The following is a 24602-nucleotide window of genomic DNA, read 5'->3' as shown; positions in this document are numbered from 1 at the left end:
CTTGTCTTGTATGCTTCAGTAACTAACAGCCCAAATCTCAGTGGCTTAAAACAACAAAGGTTTATTTCTTTCTCATGTTTACATGAGGCTCAACAGGGGGGCTTTTTGCTCACTGTGGTCATTCACGTACCCAGGCAACAGAAGTTCCATCTCAGCATGTGTCTCCATGACCACTGATGCAGAAAGGGAAACACAGTTAATCAAGTACTGGCTCAACTTTAAAGGTGAAGAAAAGTACAAGCCAGAGCATTTATGAGCAGTGCTAATAACTATCACAGAAGAGGACTGAGGGAATGGTACTCCCTTGTGTTATTCACCACCCTGCCTGCCCCACCAAGCACAGTGAATATTTTAATGCATTTTATAGTCATTCATCTAAGGGATGGTACTGCAGTTGTAGCACTCAGCATTTAAATATGAAAAGTTGGTAGGATCAGTGTGAGCAAACTTAGAACCCTGCATGCATCTTTACCCCAAAGAAAATTGTGCAATAGCTTTAAAAGCGTAAATTGCAACCTAGTAGAACTTCTCCTCAGGATGGGTCTGGATAAATAAGAGCATATATTTGTGGCCTTGGAATAGGCTACTGACATGGGAAACATTGTAATAGTTTAAAAGAATAGGTTTTTAAACTAGACAGCTGGATTTTAATCTCAGCTTGCTATGTATTAGCTTCGTGACGTTGGTCAGGTTGCTTAATGTCTGTGTAAAATGAAGCAAGTAACTGTAACTACCACATAGAGCTGTTGTGAAAGTTAAGTGAGTTAACGTGTAAAAAGCATTAGAATAGTGATATGTGATAACTCAAAAGTTATGTTTATGGTGCCCATGTTTTCCAAATCAAAAAGTTTTGTTGTGTATTACTTTTCTCTCGCTATATAACAAACTACCACAAATTTCATGGCTTAAAATAACCCCGTGTATGAACTGACAGTTCTGGAGGTCAGAAGTCAGGCTGAAAAGGGCTGGGCTCTCTGCTGACTGGTTGACAGGGCAGAAATCAAGATGCTGACCAGGCTGATCCCATCTAGAGCCTTGAGAAAAATCCACTTGCAAGCTCATTCTTGTTGAAGTCGGTTTCTTTGTCGGTTCTTAGATGGAGACTTCTCCTAGCTTTTAGAGGCCATTCAGATTTGTTACCATGAGGCACCTTTCACCTTCAAATCAGAGATGGCACTTCTGAGCTCTGACTTTCTGTCTCTGACCTCCAGAAATTCTCTAGAATGCACCTAAGTCAACCTACTCATTTAAGAGATCAGGACAGTGAGGCTCTGTGAAGTGAAATCTCCAGATTTAAAGGGCTCATGTGATTAAGTCTGGCCCATACTGGTAGGGTCCCTTTATCTTGAGGTCAACTGTGCTGTAGAATATGACTTATATGAAAGTGAAATTCATCCTGTTCGTAACCTGTAAGACTTAGAATTCTGCCTAACACATGTTGTATGATTTTTACCAATGTGAATATATTTTTATAATGAAATAGAATTGAAACCAGGACCTAGAATATGTGTTTGCCATATATATAAGTATATTCTACAAACAAAGAACTGAAGTGGGTGTGTTTCTAGCATCCTTTTGGAGAAAAACTAAATTGACAGTCCCTAGATAGAAATTCCACCATTATAATTGTCTGTTTACTTAGCTATGTTCCTCACTAATTGCTAATATCATCAAAGGCAGGAATCATGTTTTATTCATCTTTGTATTCATAGTATAAATATTTGTTAAATAAACAAATGAATATATTCAAAATAAATTTAGAACTATATTGTTGAGTTTCAACCAATTAAACTCCAGCCAGCTTAAATTAAAAAGAGAACGTATTGTAAAGAACACATAAATCAACTGTAATTTAAAAAAATTTTTTTTCTGGGGGGGTGGCTGTACCCACAGCATGTGGAAGTTCCCAGGCTGGGGGTCTAATCGGAGCTACAGCTGCAGGCCTATACCACAGTCACAGTGGTATCCAAGCCACATCTGTAACCTGCAACACAGCTCATGGCAACACTGGATCCTTAATCCACTGAGGGAGGCCAGGGATCAAACCTGCATCCTCATGGATCCTAGTCAGGTTCTTTATCACTGAGCCATGATGGGAATGCCTTAATTTTTTTTTTTTTTAAAGAAGGCAGTACTATCTTGTGGACTCTTTTTTTTAAGGCTTTATCTTTATTCTTTAATTACAGTGAATAAAATTTAAGAACAAACATTCCAGTGTGAATAAAAATACTGTTGATATGATTTAGTTTGTAAATAAAACTCAAGCTGACTCCTCAGGGTCTACAACCTATTCCAGCCTGCTTAGATCTCAGATCCTTGCAGCTGGATTGGGCCATCATCATTTCAAACCAGGAGTATCTGAGGACTCTTTAAGAAGTACAATTAAGACAGAAGAGAAGTAACCAGGGTGCCTCCAGAGATGTCAGCAGAGGGAGTTCTGACCCCCTGTGTCGCCTTGAGCATTTCCGCTGGTATTGTCTGGATACCCCACTCTCCGTCTCTATAAATTTTGAGTCCCTGGGAGAGAGAACATGATTGGCTCAAAACGAGGCAGATGTCTGCTCCCTATGTGCACTGAGCTTGAGGCTGGCTGTCCGTGTGTCACAGTGCAGCCCATTCAGGGAAACACTGTGAGCTGGGCAGATGCCCCAAGAAACATTCATCCATGTAAACACCAATAGCTGGGTGACTGCAGGCAGCGCACTGTCACTAACTCGTGAAGCAGCTTGAAATGCACAGGGCATGCTCTTGATAGTTCTGCTTCATATGTTTTTCCTGCTTTGTCAAGACCCCTGTCATTCAACAGACATTTGTATTACACTTACTCTCTGTCAGGTGTCCTGCTACAAACTGGGGAACAAAGAAATAAGATCCCATTTCTGTTTTGGGAAGGAGAAAGAACAGCACAAATGACTTTAATAGAGCTCGGAAAGTACAGTGATGAGGACGATATATGTACAGGGTTCTGTACCCCAGAAAGCCTTCTTACTCGCATTTATGGAGAACTCCACTGTCTCTCTCCCTGCAGCTGTTAAAGGGAGTCATAAAAACACCACAAACAGTTACAGTTCCTGGCTGTGTCCTGTATGGGGCCCAAGAAACGTATGTTGATTATACTGGAAAGGAAAGGTTAATGATGAATCAAACAGATTTCCTTCCTTATGAGAATCGTGGACTATGAGGGGGTCACAGGGTCACCAGAATTCTTTTGGGATAACTGCTTGTGTAAAGTGTAAATGCCTTCTCTCCTTTTGTTTCCCTCTTCCCACATCTTTCTCTTTTAATTTGCTGCCCTGTCAGGTTTCCACTTGCTTGATGCGGAGTGTGTGAACACTCACTCACAAGTGGATTATGAGGGATTATGAACTGTAACTTCTTAAAGCAGCTTTCTTCTCTCCATTGAGGTTTTCTATTCTTGGGGTGGGGGTGGGGGCTTAAAAAAATTAATGTGGATTTAAAGGCCATTGTAGGCATACTAATTTGGGGGAAATTATTAAATTATGAAGGGGTAACTTGGCTGATTTGCGCTAACTTGGTCCAGTTAATCATGATTTCTCTGTAAGAATTTGTGTGCAGCCGTATATTTAATGCCGGTAACCTTTGAAAGATATATGAAAAGCCATCTGCTTAATTACTCCTGAATACTCTCTACCCCCATGGGTTCTGAATCTGGAACAGACATGTCCTGTTGGCTTTCAGCTCTAAGCCAGCACTGAGCTCCATTGTGTTATTCCATGGGGGAAACTGAATGGAAAAGGGAATTGCCACTGGGAAAATGCTATCCCTTACCCAGGGGTAACTGATTACTTCTTCCATGTACAGGCGAACTGCTGAGGAATGGATTGTACTCCCTGAAAAACAACAGCCATCTCCTAACATAATAGTGCATGTTCAAGGCCTCTATAATGCTGTCAAAAGAAATATTCTTCATGCTCTGTGTCACTTTGGTTTTAGTTTTTCTCCCTTTTGCTTTGGTTTGGCTGGTGTGCTAGATAATTCAAAAATTTAAGAAGGTTAGAGAAAGAAGTGGTACCTAGGTTTAATCTCCTTATTTCTACTCTGCCTTATTCCACAAGCATTTCTATTGGCTTAGGATTCTTCTTGTTCAACTGTCTTAAGAAATCAGGAAACTAATTCTCTTAGAAGTGATTACCCCCAAACCCTACCGCTAATTTGTGATAGTGCTGAGACTGACTCTACCTCTTTCTCCTTACTGAAGTGATTTTTTTCAATAACTGTTGAGAACAAATTATTTGCCCGGTGGTACTGAGTTTGCTGTAGATGATGTAACTGAAAGTGGGAAGAATTAAGTCCCATCCTCAGAGTGCTTACCGTCTAAGGGGAAGACGTATTTGAAGTAAGTATTCAAACAAATCAGTTAGGTAAATTATGAAAGAAAACAGATCCGTGATCATTGGTAGGGTGCTATAAGCATATAGATTGGCTATATATAGGTTCTGGAAAACTTGTTTCAGGAAATAACATTTATGGTGAGCTATGAAGGAGAAATAGAAAATCAGACAAAGGATTTTGTCATCAAGCATGCAGAGCAGAAGAGAAGATGATGAGAGAAGGCCATGAGACGGATAGAGTTTGGCTCAGCTAAGAAATGGAAAGAAGGCCTGTGTAGCTGGATTGGAGCAAAGTGAGGAAGGAGAAGGGAGACAAAAGTTGGTAGATAGGAGCTGGGGCCATGTTGCTCAAGGCCATATTGCTCAAGGCTAGAGCCATAGGAGGATTTTAAGCAGGTGATAGAAATATAAGCAGATTAATGTTTTAGAACCATAATAACCATTCGGCTGAAGAATGAATTGGACTGAGGATGAAGGATGCTCTTAGATTAATTCAGGTGAGGAATGATGACAGTATATACTAGGATAGGATAGAAAGAAGTGCAAAGATTCAAGCTACGTTTTGAAGGTAGAATCAGTAGGACTTCTTGATGGAGTGGATATGTCATTGAGGGGCGAGAGGTTTAAGAATGACTCTTAGGTTCCTGGTTAAATAACTGGATAATATTGCTGATCTTTACTACAGTGGGGAGGAAGTTGATTATAGACCATTCTGGGGACTGAGTGGGATAAAGAGTTCTATTTTGTTTGGGATGCTTCTAAGACCTTTAGTGAAGATGCAAAAGTAGGAGTTGAATATGCAGATCCTAGGCTTAGAAAAAGGTCCAGGCTAACTGTCAGGGTGCACGTTGTGGCTCAGTGGAAACAAATCCAACTAGTATCCATGAGGACGCGGTTTTGATCCCTGACCTTGCTCAGTGGCTAAGGATCCTGCATTGCTGTGAACTGTGGTGCAGGTAACAGACGCAGTTCGGATCCTGCGTTGTTGTGGCTGTGGTAGGTCAGCAGCTGCAGCTCCAATTCGACCCCTAGTCTGGGAACCTCCATATATGCCATGGGTGTGTCCCAAAAAGGACAAAAAAAAAAAAAAAGAAAAAAAGAAAGAGAAAAGATACAGGCTGACTGTGCATTTAAAGATAACAATTTGTATTTTTTGAGCTCAAGGGAATAATTCATGTAGTTGAGGTTACTGAACTCGCAATGAAAGAGAAGGATTTCAGGTAAAGGAAGTGATAAGAAAGATTAAAGCCTCAAAGTAGGAATGAAAGCAACCAACGAATCTTTTTTCAGTTGGTGAGAATTTTAGAATTTGGTCAAATGGACTTAAGTGCCTTCCTGCCAAGTACTGGCTATCCTGTGTACCCTGGACATAGAAAGTTATGAGAATCTTAGATCTTTGCATACCAGTTTTTGGTTTATGTTGTGAAACCTAAAGTCAAATGTCACGTAAATATTGAGATAATTATTTTGGTGATGCATCATGAAATATCAGTAAAGGATAGCTCTCCCACAGAACCATTGCCTATCTACCGTTTGCTAGTAATGTAGCGGAAACAATCCCACATCACCAGAACTGGTATCCTAGGAGTTGTTCTGCACCTCCTGGTAATGAAGTTTCAGCTCCCACTTCTGCTCCAATTAGGATAATGAGGAGTAGAATTAACCTAACCCACAAAGCACTGTCTGTCTGGATTTCTACTCTCCCCATCCATCACTCCTCCTTACACAGTCCATCCATACGGCCACTGTCACATACATCCCAGCATCCTTCATCTTGTAGAACAAAGTTAGAAGGCAAGTGATGAAGCTGGGAACCTACTTTACAGTTCAAAAAACAAAATACTCTAGGTGTTAACGGGTCCTAGAAGTTGCACATGGCTATATGAAAAAGTGTATAGTCCTTGGTGCCGAGAGACTTGATGCCTTCCCACAATTACCTTCTGCAGCACCTGACTGACGGGGCAGGATTTGGCCAACCCCTTGCATCATCATTCTTTGTCACTAATAATTGTACCTTAGTATTCCTTGAGTAATATATCTCTTTCTGTGCCTAATAGCTTGTCATGCTTGAAACCAATGTATATTTACATGCTTTTTTTTTTTTAAATTCTGTGGTGCTGTATGTGCATTTTCAACTAAGAACTGAGGAAACGATTCTAATTTGAGCCAAGAACTTAACGTGTACTGTGTACTGATTCTGCCTACTTTAACATCCGCAGAAACGAAGATGCGGTCAATCAGATGGCCGTTACTCCCTTTCCATTGCCGTCAAGTTCTCCTTCTTCTATTGAGGTAAGTTGGCTCCTAATAAGCTCAGTGAATAAATGACATGGATTTGTCATGGTCATTTTCCCCAAATCTGACATTTTTTATTTTCAGTGTCTGGTGTTCTGAACTCAGAACTTATTAACCAGGGGATTTCCCTAATTAAAACTGGAAGTATTTGAGGTATGATTATAAAAGTGTTAAGCACATCAGAACTTAACCGTATGAGTGCCGCTTTCCTCAAAGTTCCTTAAGGTTCATTCTAGATATGCAAGTTGTCCACATTGGGCATTTCAGAATTTATTAGAAAATTCTCTTTTTGAATAACTGAATTGTACCTTTCTTTATGGTTTCAAAAGACTTTAATGTTATGATTGTGGGTGTTTTGAAATACTTTTATCTACTAAGAAATTACTAATACAGCAAGGTCACTAACATTGATCTACTTTTAGCTAGCTGTATAAATAATCAGCTGAGGGAATATCACATTCTCCTCACATTTTTTACTTTTTAAATTACTTTTAATCCCCCAATACATGTTTATCATAACTAATCAAACAATGCAGTTATTAGAAACTTTGATTTTCCTCAGAGTTCCTGTCGTGGCTCAGTGGTTAACGAATCCGACTAGGAACCACGAGGTTGAGGGTTCGATCCCTGGCCTTGCTCAGTGGGTTAAGGATCCGGCGTTGCCGTGAGCTATGGTGTAGGTCGCAGATGCGCCTCGGATCAGGCGTTGCTGTGGCTGTAGCATAGGCTGGCCAGCTACAGCTCCAATTAGACCCCTAGCCTGGGAACCTCCATATGCCATGGGAGCAGCCCTAAAAAAGGCAAAAAGACAAAAAAAAAAAAAAAAAAAAAAAAAAAGAAAGAAATTTTGATTTTCCTCCTCCCTCTCAAGGAAATTAATATTTACTTGTTATTGTCTCTGTTTACTTTTTCCTTTGCTCCTACAACAAAAATAAACACCTATATATGAATAGCATCTTTTTTAGTAAATATTTGATCATATAATACTTATTCTTTCCATTCAGCAAGTATTCGATGAATGCATATTACGTGTCAGGTACTATTTTGGTATTAAAGGTATAGGCATGAAGAAAACAGATAAGGCTCCCTGCCATGGTTCAGCTGCATTCTGATGAGGAAATTAATTAGCAAGTAGCGTAAGTAGACTAAAAGAATTATCAGTAGTGCTCAGTGCCTTGCAGGGAATTTAAAAAGGAAATGTGGCTTGTGACCACTTTGGTTATGGAGGAAGCCTCTTAGGCAAGGTGAAATTTAAACAAGGTCAAAATGATAAGAAGGAGCCAGACATGCAAAAATAAGGGGAAAGCTCTTTTTCTGTAGAGAAGACAAAAATAGCTCTCAAGTGAGAATGAGCTGGGAGCGTATTGGGAGAATAGTGGAATAGGATGGGGTGGGAGGAAGATGGAAGGGTGGGGCGAGATGGAAGTGAGAGAGGAGCTCTGTGAGTCAGAGTAAGAAGTTCACGTTTTATTCCATGTGCAGTGGAAGCCACTGGGAGGATTTTAACAGGGGAGTGAGATGGGCTGATAATTGAGTCTGCTAGGTAGAGAATGGACAGTAAAAGTAGTATGTTAGATGGCAAAAGCCCAGGTGAAGCTTGATTGTGGTTAGGTGAAGTTTTGTTGTTGGAAGCAAAGTGAGCTGAGGCGTGATGTTTGGGGTGTTGAATCAGATTTGACTGATTAAATGTGGGAGCTCAGAAGAACTAGAGAATCTTACCTAAGCCTAGTTTTTTGGCACGAGCAACTAGACGGATGGTGATGCCGTTTACATTTAGGCAGAAATTAAGAGATTTGTTTTAGATCCGTCAAATTTGAGGTGTCATTCTTCTGGAATAGATTCTATACATTAAAAAGAGAACGACTGGGAGTTCCTGTCGTAGCTCAGTGGTTAACGAATCCGACTAGGAACTATGAGGTTGCAGGTTCGATCCCTGGCCTCACTCAGTGGGTTAAGGAATTGGCGTTGCCCTGAGCTGTGGTGTAGGTCTCAGACGCAGCTCGGACCTAGCGTAGGCCTGCGGCTACAGATCCGATTCAACCACTAGCCTGGGAACCTCCATATGGCTTTTCCTGGCTTTACTCTGAAGCCCTGGAAAAGACAAAAAAAAAAAAAAGAGAGAGAGAGAAACACTATTTTTAATGTTCTCTAATCTAATGGTCATATTTTAGTATGCTGTATTACATGTTTTTTTTCCCAATTGACAGACATTCAGATGATTTTCCAATTATTTTCCAGTTAAATAATACCATAATCGGAGTGCCCACTGTGGTGCAGTGGATTAAAGATCCAGCGTTGTCTCTGCAGCAGCTCAGGTTGCTGCTGAGGTGTGCAGGTTCAATTCCCAGTGCAGCACAGTGGGTTAAGGATCCAGTGTTGTTGCAGCTGTGCTGTAGGTTGCAGCTGCAGCTCAGATTCAGTCCTTGGCCTTGGAACTTCCATATGCTGCAGGTGCAGCCCCCCCCCCCCCCAGAAAAGAATACCAAAATAAACATACATGTGCAATGTGTACACATGTGTATAGCAATAATTTGATACTGGTGCTTTTCTTTTTTCTCTTTCTTTCCTTCTTTCTTTCTTTCTTTTTCTTTTTTTTTTTTTTGGCTTTTTAGGGCCACACCCATGGCATATGGAGGTTCCCAGGCTAGGAGTCCAATCAGAGCTGTAGTTGCCAGCCACAGCCACACCAGATCCAATCTGCATCTACGACCTACACCACAGCTCACAGCAACATGGGATCCTTAACCCACTGAGAAAGGCCAGGGATCGAATCGGCGCCTTCATGGATACTAGTCAGGTTTGTTAACTGCTGAGCCATGATGGGAACTCATGGTGCTTTTATTTCTATAGCATAGATTTCATTGTGCTTAGACTAGGGTAAGCAGTTAGCATGGTGGTGGAGATGAGGGGCCCCAAAGGCACACTGCTTCCTTTTAGTTCCCAGCACAAAGACACCCTGGTCGTATGAACTTGGGTAGTTATAGTAACTTCTTCTAGCCTTACTTATCTAAAGGGAGATAACAACAGTTACTTTTTCATAAGGTTGTTAAGATTAAGTGAGAAAGAAAGTATCCATATCTATGTTATCTGTCATTCTAGATAGAGATATCTTTTACCAGGCACAAGGTAGCTACCCAATAAATATTAGAACTTAATTTCTACTTCTTTTTAAAAATTTTATTGAAGTATAGTTGATTTACAATGCTGTGTTGATTTCTACTATACAGCAAAGTGCTCAATGACTCAGTTATATATATACATATATATACATACATATATATATATTCTTTTTCATATTCTTTTCCATTATGATTTCTCACTGGATATTGAATTTAGTTCCTTGTGCTATACAGTAGGACCCTGTTGTTTATCCATCCTCTATATGATATTTTGCTTCTGCTAATCCCAAACTCCCACTCCTCCCCTCCCCCACACTTCCTCCTTCTTGGCAACCACAAGTCTGTTCTCTATATCTGTGAGTCTTTTTATTTCATAGATGTGTTGATTTGTGTCCTTATTTTAGATTCTACATATAAGTGATATAGTACTTGTCTTTCTCTTTCTGACTTCATTGAGAATGATAATCTCTAGATCCAGCCACGTTGTGCAAATAGCATTATTTCATTCCTTTTAATGGTTGAGTGATACTCCATTTTATGTTTATATATGTATGATATATAGATCATATCTTCTTAATCCATTCATTTGTTGATGGACATATAAGTTTTTTCCATTCTTGGCTATTGTGAATAGTGCTATAATGAACATAGAGGTGCATGTAGCTTTTCAAATTATAGTTTTGTCCAGATATATGTCCAGGAGTGAGATTACTAGATTTTATGGCAACTCTAGTTTTTGGAAGAACCTCCAAACTGTTTTCCATGGTGGCTCACCAATTTATACTCCCACCAACAGTAAAGAGCTCCTTTTTTTTTTCACATCCACTGCAGCATTTAGTGATTGTAGAGTTGTGTTTTTTGGGTTTGTTTGTTTTTTTAGGGCCACTCAGAGCACATGGAGATTCTCAGGCTAGGGCTCGAATAAGAACTATAGCTTCTGGCCTACACCACAGCCACAGCAACGCCGGATCCCTGACCCACTGAAAGAGGCCAGGGATTGAACCTGCATCCTCATGGATCCTAGTCAGGTTCATTAACTGCTGAGCTACAATGGTAACTCCTAGACTTTTTTTTAAGGTAGCCATTCTGACCAGTTTGAGATGGTACCTCATTGTAGTTTTGATTTACAGTTCTCTAATAAGTACCGATAATGAACATCTTTTCATGTGCCTATTGGCCATCTGTATGTCTTCTTTGGAAAAATGTCTATTTAGGTCTTCTCCCCATTTTTTGATTGGGTTGTGTTGTTGTTGTTATTGACTTAATTCCTAATTTTCTGTTTATACGATGTCATATAAATCTTTTTCTTGGATGGGTGGAGCTCAATATTTTAGAATAATTGTTTTCTATAGGATTGTTAGTTATGAATGTTCCCATCAAAATAACATCCCCATGGAGTTCCCATCGTGGTGCAGTGGAAACGAATCTGACTAGGAACCATGAGGTTGCTGGTTTGATCCCTGGCCTTGCTCAGTGGGTTAAGGATCTGGCATCGCCATGAGCTGTGGTGTAGGTTGCAGACGCGGCTGGGATCCCGAGTTGCTGTGGCTGTGGTGTAGAGCGGCGGCTACAGCTCCGACTCGATCCCTAGCCTGGGAACCTCCATATGAGGTTCCCAGACAAGGCTCGGATCTGGCATTGATGTGGCTCTGGCGTAGGCTGGCAGCTACAGCTCTGATTCAGCCCCTAGCCTGGGAACCTCCATATGCTGCAGGTATGGCCCTATAAAAAAAAAAAAAAAAAAAAAAAAAAGACCAAATAGCATCCCCTTGGAACTGAATTTTTCTTTCATTGCTCATATTTTTTTCTCAGAGCAAAAAAAAAAAGCCTTTATAATCCAGAAGGCTAGCCTGTCATCAACTTGTAAAGCTGATGTAAGATCCAGCTTTTGTGTCTTAGAGTAAAGGTATAGTGGAGGTGTGAACACTTAGTTTGAGAAGACCATTTCTGGGGTCTCTGTTTTCCTGTGTTTTCCTTCTGTCAGGAATGACCTATGATATCAGCTGTGTGTTTTCTCTCCTCTGTACCCAGCCAGCTGGTTTCTGCTGCCTTCCTGCTGACAGGGCAGCAACTTGGAAGAGAATGATTGAGTATAATATGGACTGTGTTAAACACTATCTTAGACACATTGTCCCAAGTCCTATTTACATCCAGACTTCTGAGAGACATTATTATTATTTTCACTTTACAGAGGAAGAGATTGGGGTGTAGAGAGGCTACAGAGAACACCCATGTGCCCAGAGACAGCTGTGTTATTCAGCATTAGTTTCCTCATCTGTCTGTGGAGGTGTTACCACCAATCCTTTGTAGACTAGAAAAAAGTAAAGGAAGTCATGTATTTAAAGCATTTAGTATAGTTCATGGCACAAAGTAAATGCTCAGTAAAAGTGATCTAGTTATTAAAATATTTAAATATATGATTTGATATTAGCCGTATTTAATTTTTTAAATTTTGCTAACCACAGAAATGACTGTCATTATTCAGTCACCTGTAAAAAAATAAATTTCACTTATACTATAACAGCAGAATCAGTAGTAAGTGAGAAAAATAACTCCACTGTATTCTGAAATTTTAGAACTGATTTTACTTTTGAATAAAGAACCAATAGTATGTGTAAAATATAAATAATGCCAGTCTTAAGTTTTAAGAACCTTATCACAATACTTAAATCAGGTTTGAGGGTGCCTTATTTGCATTTAATCTTCCAAAATAAATCACGTCAGGCATTTAAATTTATAAATATATAATAAATTCTCTTCTCTAAAAGGATACCCTATGTGATGCTTGTGTTGCACATTCACAGTGAGTTATGCTATAAAGAGATTTTCTTCTTAGTTTCTCTCTGGACTTTTAGCCTCCAGTAGCTGCCACCAAATGGTGAGCGATACCCCTTCTGCAGGTGGTATATGAAGTACTATATAGGACTGCTCTGGTCCCGTGACCACCTCTTTATCCCTCCCCATCCACCTGTGTGCCCCTCTCACTATGCCAGTTCCCCCTACGGCTATTTCTAGTAAATACTTAAGCATAATTCATATGTGACATATGACCGAGGGAGCTAGCCCATTTAGATCATGATCAAATAGATGAAATTCAGCCATATCATCATGAATTCAGACCTGACATAATAATTCAGTATAGCTGAATAGCACTTTTATTAAATACTAATGGGACCTCATGTTCATGCCTTTTTTGAGCAAACATTTACTGAGCTCTTATTATGTGTCAGCAACTGCCATGGTTATAGCAGAGAACAAATTGCTTCTTGCAGTTGTGCACTAAGAGAGTGAACAAAAGCGCTCGCTTGACTGTGGAACAAGAAAATGTGGCTTCTTATTCTTGCTTTACCAATTGCCTGTTGGGCATCTGACTATCTGCAAAAGTATTTAACCTTTCAGAGTCTGCCTTTTCCTGTAAAGCCAGGTCAGTAGCCTCCCATGCCCATGTCAACAGGTAGCTGTGAGGATCAAGTTCTAAATGGAGGTAAAAGTACTTTATAGTCTGTGCAGCTCTATACATATGTCAAGGATGATTAGCATTTCTGCTGCTGCACTTTGGGTAATTGTAATATTGTTGGGGCAGCTGAACAACACAGTGATTGAGAACACAAGCTTGGAAGTCAAACAGATCCCTCATCATTGCTCAGCCATTTACTAGCACAGTGAACTTGAGCCAGTTAAGCTCTGTAAGAGCTTTTAAATGGTGTTTGATAATGGCATTTCCTCACTCTTAAATGGCGTTTGATAATAATAATTTTTTAGATTGGGTGGGAGAATTGAATAATATTTATAAAATGTTTAGCCTTTCTCTTGGCACACAGTAAGAGCTCGTTGTAGTTGTGATCATACCTGTTTCCACAGCCCTTTTTCTCTCCCGTGTATACCACAGTGCTGGGCACTCTACATGCGTTTGTTGATTTCCAACCCCCCCACCCCCACCCCGCCATGGGCATCTTTGTCTCTCCACCCCTTATGTTTTTGTTCCTGTTGTTTCTTCCACCAGGGTTGCCTTCCCACTTCCTCTTTGTTAATGCACAGTCCTTGAAGAATTGCTTTTTGGGAGCTGCCTCCAATTTTTCCATGACTCAAAATGAATAAAATAATGCATACCGAGCAATAAGCATAGTACCTGGGATATAAGGCTCAAAGACGTGGGATACTATTCTGACCAACTTCATCCCACACTGTTCCCTTTGGTAATCTTTAATCCCTTTGTAGTTACACTTATGATTTGTTTAAAAAATAAAAATTACCCTTTGCCCTTTGTGTGATGTCACTTGGGCCTTATAGAAAAATAGGGACCCTTGGAGTTCCTGCAGTGGCTCAGCGGTAACACATCTGACTGGTATCCATGAGGATGAAGGTTTGATCCCTGGCCTTGCTCAGTGGGTCGGGGATTGGGCGTTGCTGTGAGCTGTGGTGTAGGTCAAAGACACAGCTTGGATCTGGCATTGCTGTGGCCATGGCATAGGCTGGCAGCTGCAGCTTTGATCTGACCCCTAGCCTGGAACCTCCATATGCTGCAGGTGCGGCCCTAAAAAGCAGAGGGAAGAAAGAAGGAAAGAAAAGGGAGGAAGGGAGGAAGGATGGACGGATGGAAGGAAGGGAGGGAGAGAAAAAAAAGAGAGAAAGGAAAAGAAAGAAAGGGAAAAAGGGAGGGAAGAAGAAAGAGAAGAAAAGGGGGGACCCATGTTTAAATGGATTTATAAACTGAGATCTTCTCACTTGTCTTTCCTTTGTTATCTCCATGTTTTAAGAGAGTGGGTCCATAAACACCACGCTAAATTGAATGCTTTTGCAGGGCCAGGCTTGTTGTCTTCTTGACTACTGTATCCTCAGTGCTTAGCATATAGTGCTTGCTTAATAAATATTTGTGAAATAAGTGAATGATAGAAATTATATTTTGGCTTTTCCACTGTATTCTCATTTTAATTTTATTGGAGTATACTTGACTTACAATGTTGTGTTAGTTTCAGGTGTTCAGTAGAGTGACTCCATTATACACACACATATATCCATTCTTTTTTCCCATATAAGTTATTACAAATAACTACTATACAGTAGCCATATGTTATTCCCATCCTCCTAATTCATCTCTCCTCGGTCTGCCCCAATTTTATGTATGGTAACCATAAGTTTGATTTTGGAAATCTGTGAGTTTGTTTCTATTTTATAAATCAGTTCTTTATTTTTATTAGAATTCACATATAAGTGACATCATGTGGTACTTGTCTTTCTCTCTCTGACTTGATAATCTCCAGGTCCATCCATGTGGCTGCAGATGACATTATTTCATTCTTTTTTTATGGCTGAATAGTATCCTGTTATGTATATGTACCACCTCTTCTTTATCTGTCAATGGAAATTTAGGTTGCTGCCATTTCTACTGCATTCTAAATGCCTTATTTCAATGCTGAATATTTATTTCTTATTGATTCAATTCATTCTGCCACTATTTGCCAAATACCTATTTTGTAGAGCATAAAAAGATTAATTGTACAACATTCCTACCTTCAAAGAACTTGTAGTCTCACAGGGGAAATAAGACATGCAAATAACCAAAACAGAGTGGCCCAAGAGATAAAGCTATCGTAGCAGTTCACAGAAGATGAATTGTATTTCTTGATAGGAGAACAGCTATTTCTGATGGATATATTTGATTTTAAATCCCGTCATGGCTCAGCGGTAACGAACCTGACTAGTATCCATGAGGATGTGGGTTCGATCCCTGGCCTCACTCAGTGAGTTAAAGATCTGGGATTGCCATGAGCTGTGGTATACGTTGAAGATGTGGCTTGGATCCCATGTTGCTGTGGCCTAGGCCGGCAGCTACAACTCTGATTCAGCCCCTATCCTGGGAATTTCCATATGCCAGGGGTGTGGCCCTTAAAAAGACAAAAAAATAAAATAAAATAATAAAAATAAAATGTGGATATTGTTAGATAAGAATGTGGGAAAAGCACAGACAAAAACACGAAAGTAAGAAAAGAATAGGGTGAGGAATAGGGAGAAGAATAAGATGGGTATGTGAAAGGGAGTAGTGGCAGATAGAGTTGGAAAAATAAATTGAAGTCAAATGAGAGAGACTTGAATTTAAATCTTTGAATGTCATGCCGTAGGCACTTGGAGGTGTTGAAGGTATTTTGAATAATGAATTGATCTGATCAGGGCTCTACTTCAGGTAGATTAGTCTAATAGCAAAGTCAAAGATATCTTGAAGGTGGAAACCCAAATACGAAGTTACTGCTCTGGTGTCTTTTCAGAGGTATGAGGGCTCAGGTATTGTTGGGAGGTAAGATATTTATTCTATTCCTCAACCAGGCAGGCTGAGTCTTTCAGAATATCTTTATAGAAACAAGAATCTTTGTTTTTTTCTTTTTTCAGAAGCTGTGCTTTTTTGAATATTGAGATGGAGCAGACCTCATAAAGAATGACAAGGTTGATCACCTAGGGAGTCCTATTACCATAATTTCTATTTTATCTTTAATTGTGCACTGCCTTCCTGGAATTCTGAGTAGCCCTGAAAATAGTGCTCATAATTGGTGGTAGGAGGAAGAAATTCAGTTTGTCACATCAAGTAAATATGACTTTGCAGAAAGAAATATTTGTGAATTTAGGCCGGCAATGAAACTAATAAATCATTTGTGGTTTTTTGAAGAGAGCATTGGATTTAGGAAATAATGAGATGACAAAATTTAAACCAACATATGTTTTATTTATTTTTTTAAAAAAGTTCAGTTATATCAGAGAGGTATAATTGCTAGGGTTTTTAAAATTAATTTTGCCTAGTAAAATCTTAAAAGGAAAAACAGTTGTGTATACTGATGTACCCTGTGTCATGTTAAATGAGAAAGAGGATAGGGAACAACACTTTGGAACATTTATCTGATCAGAAGTGTTTTTCCAATCCACAACAAGTAATTTAACTTTTATTGATAGCCTCCTTCAAATAAAACAAAAACTCCTGCTTGGTTCTCACTGCCTAGTTGGAGAAAACTATAGACAATGGGTATGAAAAAAAACAAAGTAGTACAAAAATAAAACAAAACTTATCATCACTTTCTGTAGAAGGTTTTGGAGGAACCCAGCAGAGGGAGTTCAAAACTTTCAAAGAATTTGTAAGAGACTTCTCTGTAGGAATTGAAAAGCATTTCTTATCAGTTCTTTTTTTGAGGGGTGAAGTCAGTGTTAAATGTAAAATCATGAGCCTTGCCTTTTCCTTTCATTTATCTATAAAGCATAATTCACTGTGGAATCTACTGACTGTTGTCTTCATGGGGAAAGGTCATTCTCTTTGAGCAGCCTTGGCTGAGCTGGCAGCTTTGGACAGGTGGTTTGAAGATCAGCAACAGAGAGAGGCAACACCCAGCCATCCAGATAAGCCAAATCATCTTGGGTGTCAATGGGCCACCATCCATCAGCCAGATGGTCCTCAAACCACCATGATGCAATTGTGCTTTAGAAATCATGCCTGCTGACCTATTTTCCCCTTTCCATCTCCGAGTGATTCTTGTTTTCTAAGCTCCTAGTCATCAGGGTATTTTGAAGGCTCCTTCATACATATAAGCCGTTCTTTTTTTCAGAACAGACCCTACATTGTTTCATTGTTTTGTTCTGTGCTTCATTTAAGCATGAAAACTCTTTTATGTACTTTGGCTCTCCTAGGAAAGTAAATACTTTATTGCTAACCTCTTTCAATTCCAACTTCCTTTTTCCCTGACTCTCCACCTTGATTTTGACCTCAAACCCTCCTCTGTGGAGCTATCTCATACTAAACCGGGAACTGAAAACAGAAGAAATGCTTTAGAAGGGGCTCAAAGTTCAGTTAAAAAGAGCATCAGCTTCGAAATGAGACAGACCTAGGATAAATATAAAAATGAATCAGACCAAGGAAATGAATGAGGCACAGATGTTGGATTCAAGCATCTTTCCATCTCATCAGGGAGATCAATTCTGTACATATATAATTAGGATACAATTGAGACATGTGAGTGACATGAGAAGTTCTGGTAAACTGTTAGATAAACTGAGAGGAAGAAGAGACATTTTCTAGTTAAGAAGAATAAGGTTTTTGGAGCAAGTGGCATTGGAGACTTTGTATGATAAAATCTATGGGTGTGGTGGAGATAAAGGGTATTCTTTTTTGTTGTTTTTATTTAAATCTTAAAGGAGATGTAGACCATCTGCAACCTAGACTGCCTTGCCCATGTTTTCTTAAAGTTGAAGCATCAGAGAGTTCCCATTGTGGCTCAGTGGTTAATGAACCTGATTAGCATCTCTGAGGACAGTGGTTTGATCCCTGGCCTTGCTCAGTGGGCTAAGGATCCAGTGTTGCCATGAGCTGTGGTGAAGGTTGCAGATGAGGCTTGGATCCCGTGTTGCTGTGGCTTGTGGTGTAGGCCAGCAGGTATAGCTCCTATTCGACCCCTAGCATGGGATACTCCGTATGTCGGGGTGCAGCCCTAAAAAAAAAAAAAAAAAAAGACCAAAAAAAAAAGTTGAAGCATCAAACAGCTGTTTTCTTTCCCTCTTTAATATTCATATTATAAAGACCAAAAAAATTTCAACATGCATACTCATATTGCTGAGAAATGTAAAGATTCCTCTGATTTTTTAAACGACACTTTCCCCAAAGAGACATAATTAGATCTATGGCATCAGCTGACCACCATCCTGGTGAAAAAACCTCCTCTTATCTGGGACCAGAGGAGGTGGCCATTTACAGAGTGACTAGAGAAGCTACCTGTAGGTTTGTTTTCTAATCTAATGCTGAGGTTACAAGGATGGTTTCCATCATATCCTCCGATTGGATAGCGTAACCTCACCAGGGCCCCTTCAGGGTTTCCCACAGCTTACAGAACCAGACACACTAAGTAACCAGAGCATTAAAGGTTTTTCATCAGTTAAGTTTTTTAAAACTATAGTTTGTATCTAAAGAATTTTTCTGTCTCTGGAACTTACCCACTGTCGGCAACACTGAAAATCAATGTATTTTCAAGCTTTGTTTCTTAACTTCAGAATGTTTATATTGTATGGTAACTTCTTGATTCCCCCAAATTCACTGAGAAGAGGATGTCCTATCTAATGAAATTTTCTGGTTGACAGATGCGGAAATGCTTTTTGTTAAATCCATGGTCTAATGACAGTGATTTTTTTTTTTTTTAAGATTGTGAATCTTGTCTTCTCTGAGATTAGTTATCATTGCTCAATACTGAAAAATATATATATATAATAGAGAGAGAGAGAAACAAGAGCATCATTTACTTAGGGCCTGGAGCATAATTACCAAAAGCATGGCCTTCTGCGGCAGTCTTACCTAGCTGTGGAAGCTGGGCTCACATCTTACCAGCTAGGAGTTCTTTTAACAGGTTATCTGAAAGGTAACCTGTTAATGTATCTTAATGTATCTTAAATGTATCATTTTCCCATCTATGAATGGGGATCACAGTGGTACAAACCCATTTAGCATTTTTATGGCAACTATATGAAATAGGTCAAAGAAGCTGTGTCAACAAAAATCTGGAAACAAAAGTTAGTATTAATGAATTAGTCTTCAAGGCAACCTAGTGGTGTAGTATTTTTCATTTATACTTTTATCTGTACTTTAAAAACAAGCGCAGTTGACCTTGAACAACATGGTTTGAACTGTGTGCATCCACTTATGCATACTTTTTTTCAATAGTAAATTTTACAGTACTACCCAATCTGTAGCTGGATGTGGAGGATCCACAGATACAGAGGGTCAACTATAATTTACACATAGATTTTTTTTACTGTAGGGAGTGTTGGTTGCCCAATTCCTTCATTATTCAAGGGTCAACTAACTGAACTCAGATTTAGAAAGTAATTTGCAGAAAATCATGTAATTCTAATTCTATTGACAAAGTTGAGATTTAAGTTCAGGCAGGTCGGACCAATTCTAAAGCCTATGCCACTTACTTTCTTGGATTTTTTTTTTTCCTTTAGACATTTCTCATAGCTTTGCCTAATTGTTTTTAACATGCAATAATACACACTAATTCTTCTATAATCGAACAGTGTAGAACTTACTAAATGCAAAAATTAGTTGAAAAATCCCTAATCCTACTCCCCAGAAGTATGCCATTTAAAAATGTGTTCTATATGCTTACATATATTTTTCCCTGCATCTGTATCTTTATAATGTATGAGGCTTTTTTTCTGAAAAGGCTGTGTTAATTTACATTTTTCACTGGTGTGTAAGAATTCCTGTTTCTCTACAACATTATTAATACAGAATGTTCTCTGTCTATTCTCTTGTCCATTTGACAGATGAAAAGAATGTTTGCTTTAATTTGCACTGCCCTTTTTTTTGGGGCTGCACCATCAGCATGTGGAAGTTTCCAGGCCAGAGATTGAACCTGTACCACAGCAGCAAGATGAGCCACTGTAATGAATGACAAAGCCAGATCTTTAACCTGCTGAGCCACAGGAAAACTCCCAATTTGCACTTCTTAAATTATGAGGTTAAATGTCTCAAAATAAAAACTCTTTCTGTACAAACATTCCCACATGAATTTGTAGTAATCCCATGACAGTAGTGTTTTAAAATAAAAATCCAGATAAATACAGTGTAGATATTCCATTAATACCCTTATTCTCCTCTGTGTGCCCTTAGAAAGTGAAGACAATTCTGGTTAATTAACTATAACATTTAATATCTCATAATTCAATTGAAGAGATGCCTAATGTGTTTTGAAATTTTAATGGGGCTTATTATTACCAGATGTCTTATTTATATTAAATATTTTTAGGAATCTTCAGGAAAAAAATCATCAAGAAAACAAGCACCGTATTCACTGATTCAACCAGTATTTATCAAGTGTTTTCCACATGCCAGGCAGGATGCTGAGTACTTGAGTTTCAGAAATAAGAAAGATAAACACAGTTTTTTATCTCAAACAGTGTAGACTTGTGCAGAAGATAAAGAAATGTCTCAAAGTTTTGGCTGGAGGGAACAAAATAGCAAACTCAAACTGGGTGAAACAATAAGTAAATGGGTCAGGTCTCATTAGAAGATTGCTAAGAATAAGGCTGGGCTTCAGGTTTGGTTGATCCAGTTCTTTCCATCTCTGTCTTTGCTCTGTCACTCTCAGGCTGTTTCCTTCTCGTTATGCAATGGCTGCCCGTGGCTATTTGCACTTAATGCTCTCTTGCTAATTTGGGAGGTATGGGGACTGCTTGCAGTTCTTTAAGTTCTGGAAGGGACCTTTCCAGAAGTCTCCAGCAAAGCTGTCTCAGTGTCTCATTGACTGCAACTGGATCACGTACCTGTTCCTGAAAAAATCAGTGGCAAAAAGAATGAGATTAGCTTTAGGGCGGTCAGGCCTACTCTTGGGACGGAGAGGAGGATAAGCCTTCTCTAAGGTGTGTCTCTGAGCGATGGGATAGGTACCTGAGGGAAAAGAGGGCCTTCTTCTGCAAAGGAGGGGAATAAGAATGACTTCTGGAGAGGAGACACTATCCATTGCAAGAAGAAAACAAGTAACTCTGATTGCGTACAGTTCAGGTCACTGTGAGTAAGAATGACGTCTTTGCCATTTTCTTTTTAATGTCTCGTAGGATCAGAGTGGCACTGAACTGGTTGGTAGTGAGGAAGACGGCAGTGTCGAAGTTGGTATTAGGCAATTGCCTGAAAGTGCAAGCTCCAAACTGGTGAGAATCCTGGGCGTTTCATCCAGTGTTCTTTTTAGGGATGTATTTTTTTTATATTTTGGATCAATTGATGTGTTTATGTCTCTAGGAATCTTGATTGCTGAGACAGGGGAAGCTGTTCTGTATAAAAAATGACTCATCCACACAGCAAATGACCCAAAGAACAACAGGTTCTCCTGCTTTCTTCACACTTAAGTGCTGTCTACGACTAAAAAAGTAATCTCTATTTTAAATCATATTTAACATTGGGCTTCTTTAAGGCTGGGACTGTGCCAAATTAGTCCTAGAGGCTCAAAAGGGATGTTAAATGTGTTTCTTTGGAGTTCCTGTTCTGACTCAGAGGAAACAAGCCCAACTAGTATGCATGAGGATGCAGGTTCGATCCCTGGGCTCGCTTGGTGGGTTAAGGTCCAGTGTTGCCATGAGCCTTGGTGTAGGTCACACATGCAGCTCAGATCCTGTATTGCTATGGCTATGGCATAGGCCTGCAGCTGCAGCTCTCATTTGACCCCTAGCCTGGGAACTTCCATATGCCACGGGTACAGCCCTAAAAAGCAAAATAAATAAATAAATTAATTAATTTTTTAAAAGTGTTTCTTTATTCATAGTAAAAGATGCTTAAACTCATCCAAGGGCTGGAGCATTAGGAGAGAAGTGATTTTAGAGAATGCTCCCTCCTTATGTGTCCTGACATTTGATACCTTATTATTTACTATTTATGGAACTTTCACTGTGTACCATGTACTATGCTGTGTTCTACATTCATTTTCTGTAGGTGACAGTATTTTTCTTTTACATGTGAGGGAACTGAAGGCTTAGCAATGTTAACTAACCAAAGGCCACTCCACGGTGTGTCCTAGACTGGAGATTGATCTCATTCAATCTGACTTTTAACCCTTTGCTCATAATCTGCCTTTCTGTTTTGTGGCCTAGAACTTCCAGGGTTAGACTGCAAGTTCTGGAAAGAAATCTGGACTTTTTCCCTTCTGTGTTTCAAACTGTCTTACAAATCTCAAAGAATTAATCATTTAGGAGGGTCCCTGTGATTTTATGACAGCACAAAGTTGTTCATTTTATTTCAGGGAGTTTGAAAAATCATCCATTTATCTTCCTTCAACTTTTAGAAAGTATCTATCAGGACTGGCTTAGAATCCATATCCTAGAAAATGAACTGATTCTTTCAGTCTGCAGGAAAATTATAATGGGCCACGCTTATGCAAACCCTATGTCAGTCATCAAGAATAGTGGGACTAGCAGATTATGACTGCTGTTCTTGAACAAGATGTTCCAGGGTTACACTGTTCCCTTTCCAAAAGATAAACTGCATATTTGCACCGAAGGGGAATGGGTAACATCAACAAATTTCAAATTCACACTCCTTCCTTCGTTTAAAAATACCATTAACTTGTTCTCTTTGGCACCATTTCTCCATGGATGTTAGGGAAATGCCTTTTAAAGCAAAAGGGTTTTGTAAGTAGGGGCCCCCGATTTCATCCACAAAGGAAATGGTGAAAAGAGTGAGAACATTCCCTTGCTTGCTGGGAGAGGCTGGCATCCCACAGAGGCTCACTTGTAGGCTGCAGGCAAAAGCCATCCATCATCCACCGCCCCCTCTTCCCAAGAAGGCACCGCCAGTGATGGGGCTCCAAGTGCCAAGAAAATGAATGAGCCCCACCCTGAGGCAGAGGACCTGAGGCCTGGGGGATACTTTTTAGGTATTGTAAATGGCCTAGGATAAAGTATTGCTAAGCATGTGTCTAACTTGGGGAAGTTAAACCTCACCAAGCCTTAGTTTACTCCTCCGAAGAATGGGAGTCATTGGGACGTTATGAGGAAACAAATGGGCAATAAAGTAGAAACATATAGTGGAGTTTGAGGCACATAGTTGGTGCTTAGTAAGTTCATTCATTCATTCAGAAAATATTTGCCAAATACCACTATGTCCAAGGCATTGGAGATATAACAGTGAACACAATGCAAATGCCTGCCTTCATGGAGACTCATTCATGGGTAGGTGGGGGAAAGGGAGTTAGATAATACATAAATTAGCGAATTGTAGTAAATCATATGAAATTGCTGGGTTTGAGGGGGAAAAAAAATTCAAATGGCACAACCTAAAATATTCATCTTTGTCCCATTATAAAGTACAGTTGACCCTTGAAAAATGCATTGCTTGGGGGTTCCGACCTTCTGCGCAGTGGAAAATCCACGAATAACACATAGTTATAATGCCCTCTGGGTTCAGGGTTCCTTTACATCCATGGATTCAACCAACCTTAGATTGCGTATTGTGCAGTACTATAGTATTTACTGTTGAAAAAAATCTGTGTATCAGTGGACCCACATGGTTCAAACCCATGCAGTTCAAGGGCTGACCGTATTGATAGTAGTTCCTCATCGCTAGTCATCGTTTGATTGTTTCTGTTTTGAGATTGGTGTGAGCTCCTCTGTATTGCTTCACCATTCCAGGGTTGTTGCTGGATGTGCCTTGTCAGAGGACAGTCTGTGATCCTTATGGGCCTTGGCTTTTGTTATTTTATGTCAGTTGGAAGCAGTAGGTTCTAAACCTCTAAAGATTGCATTGCTTGCCTCCTGTGGGAGCCTGCATTTCATTAAGCACTGCTGGCCCCTACAGGAGAGACGAGGAGGAGAAAAACACAGGCCTTGCTCTTAAGTGGCTTACCCTCGAGCTATCAGTGAGAATAACAGAATTTGTGTCTGGAAAATTAGACCAGGCAGAAGTGTACTAGAGAGAGGGGGAAAGATATGTTATGAGAGTTCAAAAGTGGAAGGAAAACTGTCTCATTCAGGAATTAGAGAAGGTGTCTTGGATCATGGCCTTTAAGGTGAACCTTTAAAGATGGGAAGGCAATTGACTGCTGAAGTTGGTATAAATCGGAGACGGTTCACCAGGTGAATCAAAATGTGGATTATGGAGTAACGAGTAAGGGCTGGGCTTTTGTACAGTGGGCAATAAGGTTGAACAGTAGAACCATTCACAGAACTGTACACTATGAATTATAGATTAGTGTATTCATCTTTTTATGCTTGGTACTCAATAAATGTCTCATTAACTGCATGGACACATACATGCCCAAAGTGCTACCCATGAGAAACCGTACCCCAAAGAGCTATTAAATTGCTTCTCCAAGATTACCTGTTT

The 24602-nt window shown here is 39.6% G+C and overlaps 1 protein-coding gene across 5 annotated transcripts in view; it reads left to right on the top strand.

Annotated features, from left to right (window-relative positions):
* Positions 1-24602, top strand: part of PATJ (PATJ crumbs cell polarity complex component) — a 356992-nt gene that overhangs the window by 242196 nt on the left and 90194 nt on the right. For 3 of the 5 annotated variants that reach the window (XM_021096560.2, XM_084964860.1, XM_021096557.2), the window contains exons 30-31: positions 6572-6644; positions 21347-21439. In XM_021096560.2, coding sequence (XP_020952219.2) covers positions 6572-6644; positions 21347-21439 — 166 coding nt within the window. The remainder of the gene's footprint in view (positions 1-6571; positions 6645-21346; positions 21440-24602) is intronic. The other 2 variants (XM_021096561.2, XM_021096558.2) reach the window with 1 other exon arrangement.

Source organism: Sus scrofa, chromosome 6 (assembly GCF_054392235.1).
Source record: "Sus scrofa isolate SSC_HxYL_T2T_F1_AM1 chromosome 6, Sscrofa_HxYL_maternal_Yorkshire_Landrace_v2.0, whole genome shotgun sequence".
Classification (NCBI taxonomy): Eukaryota; Metazoa; Chordata; class Mammalia; order Artiodactyla; family Suidae; genus Sus; species Sus scrofa.
This window is presented reverse-complemented; position numbering and strand designations above follow the sequence as displayed.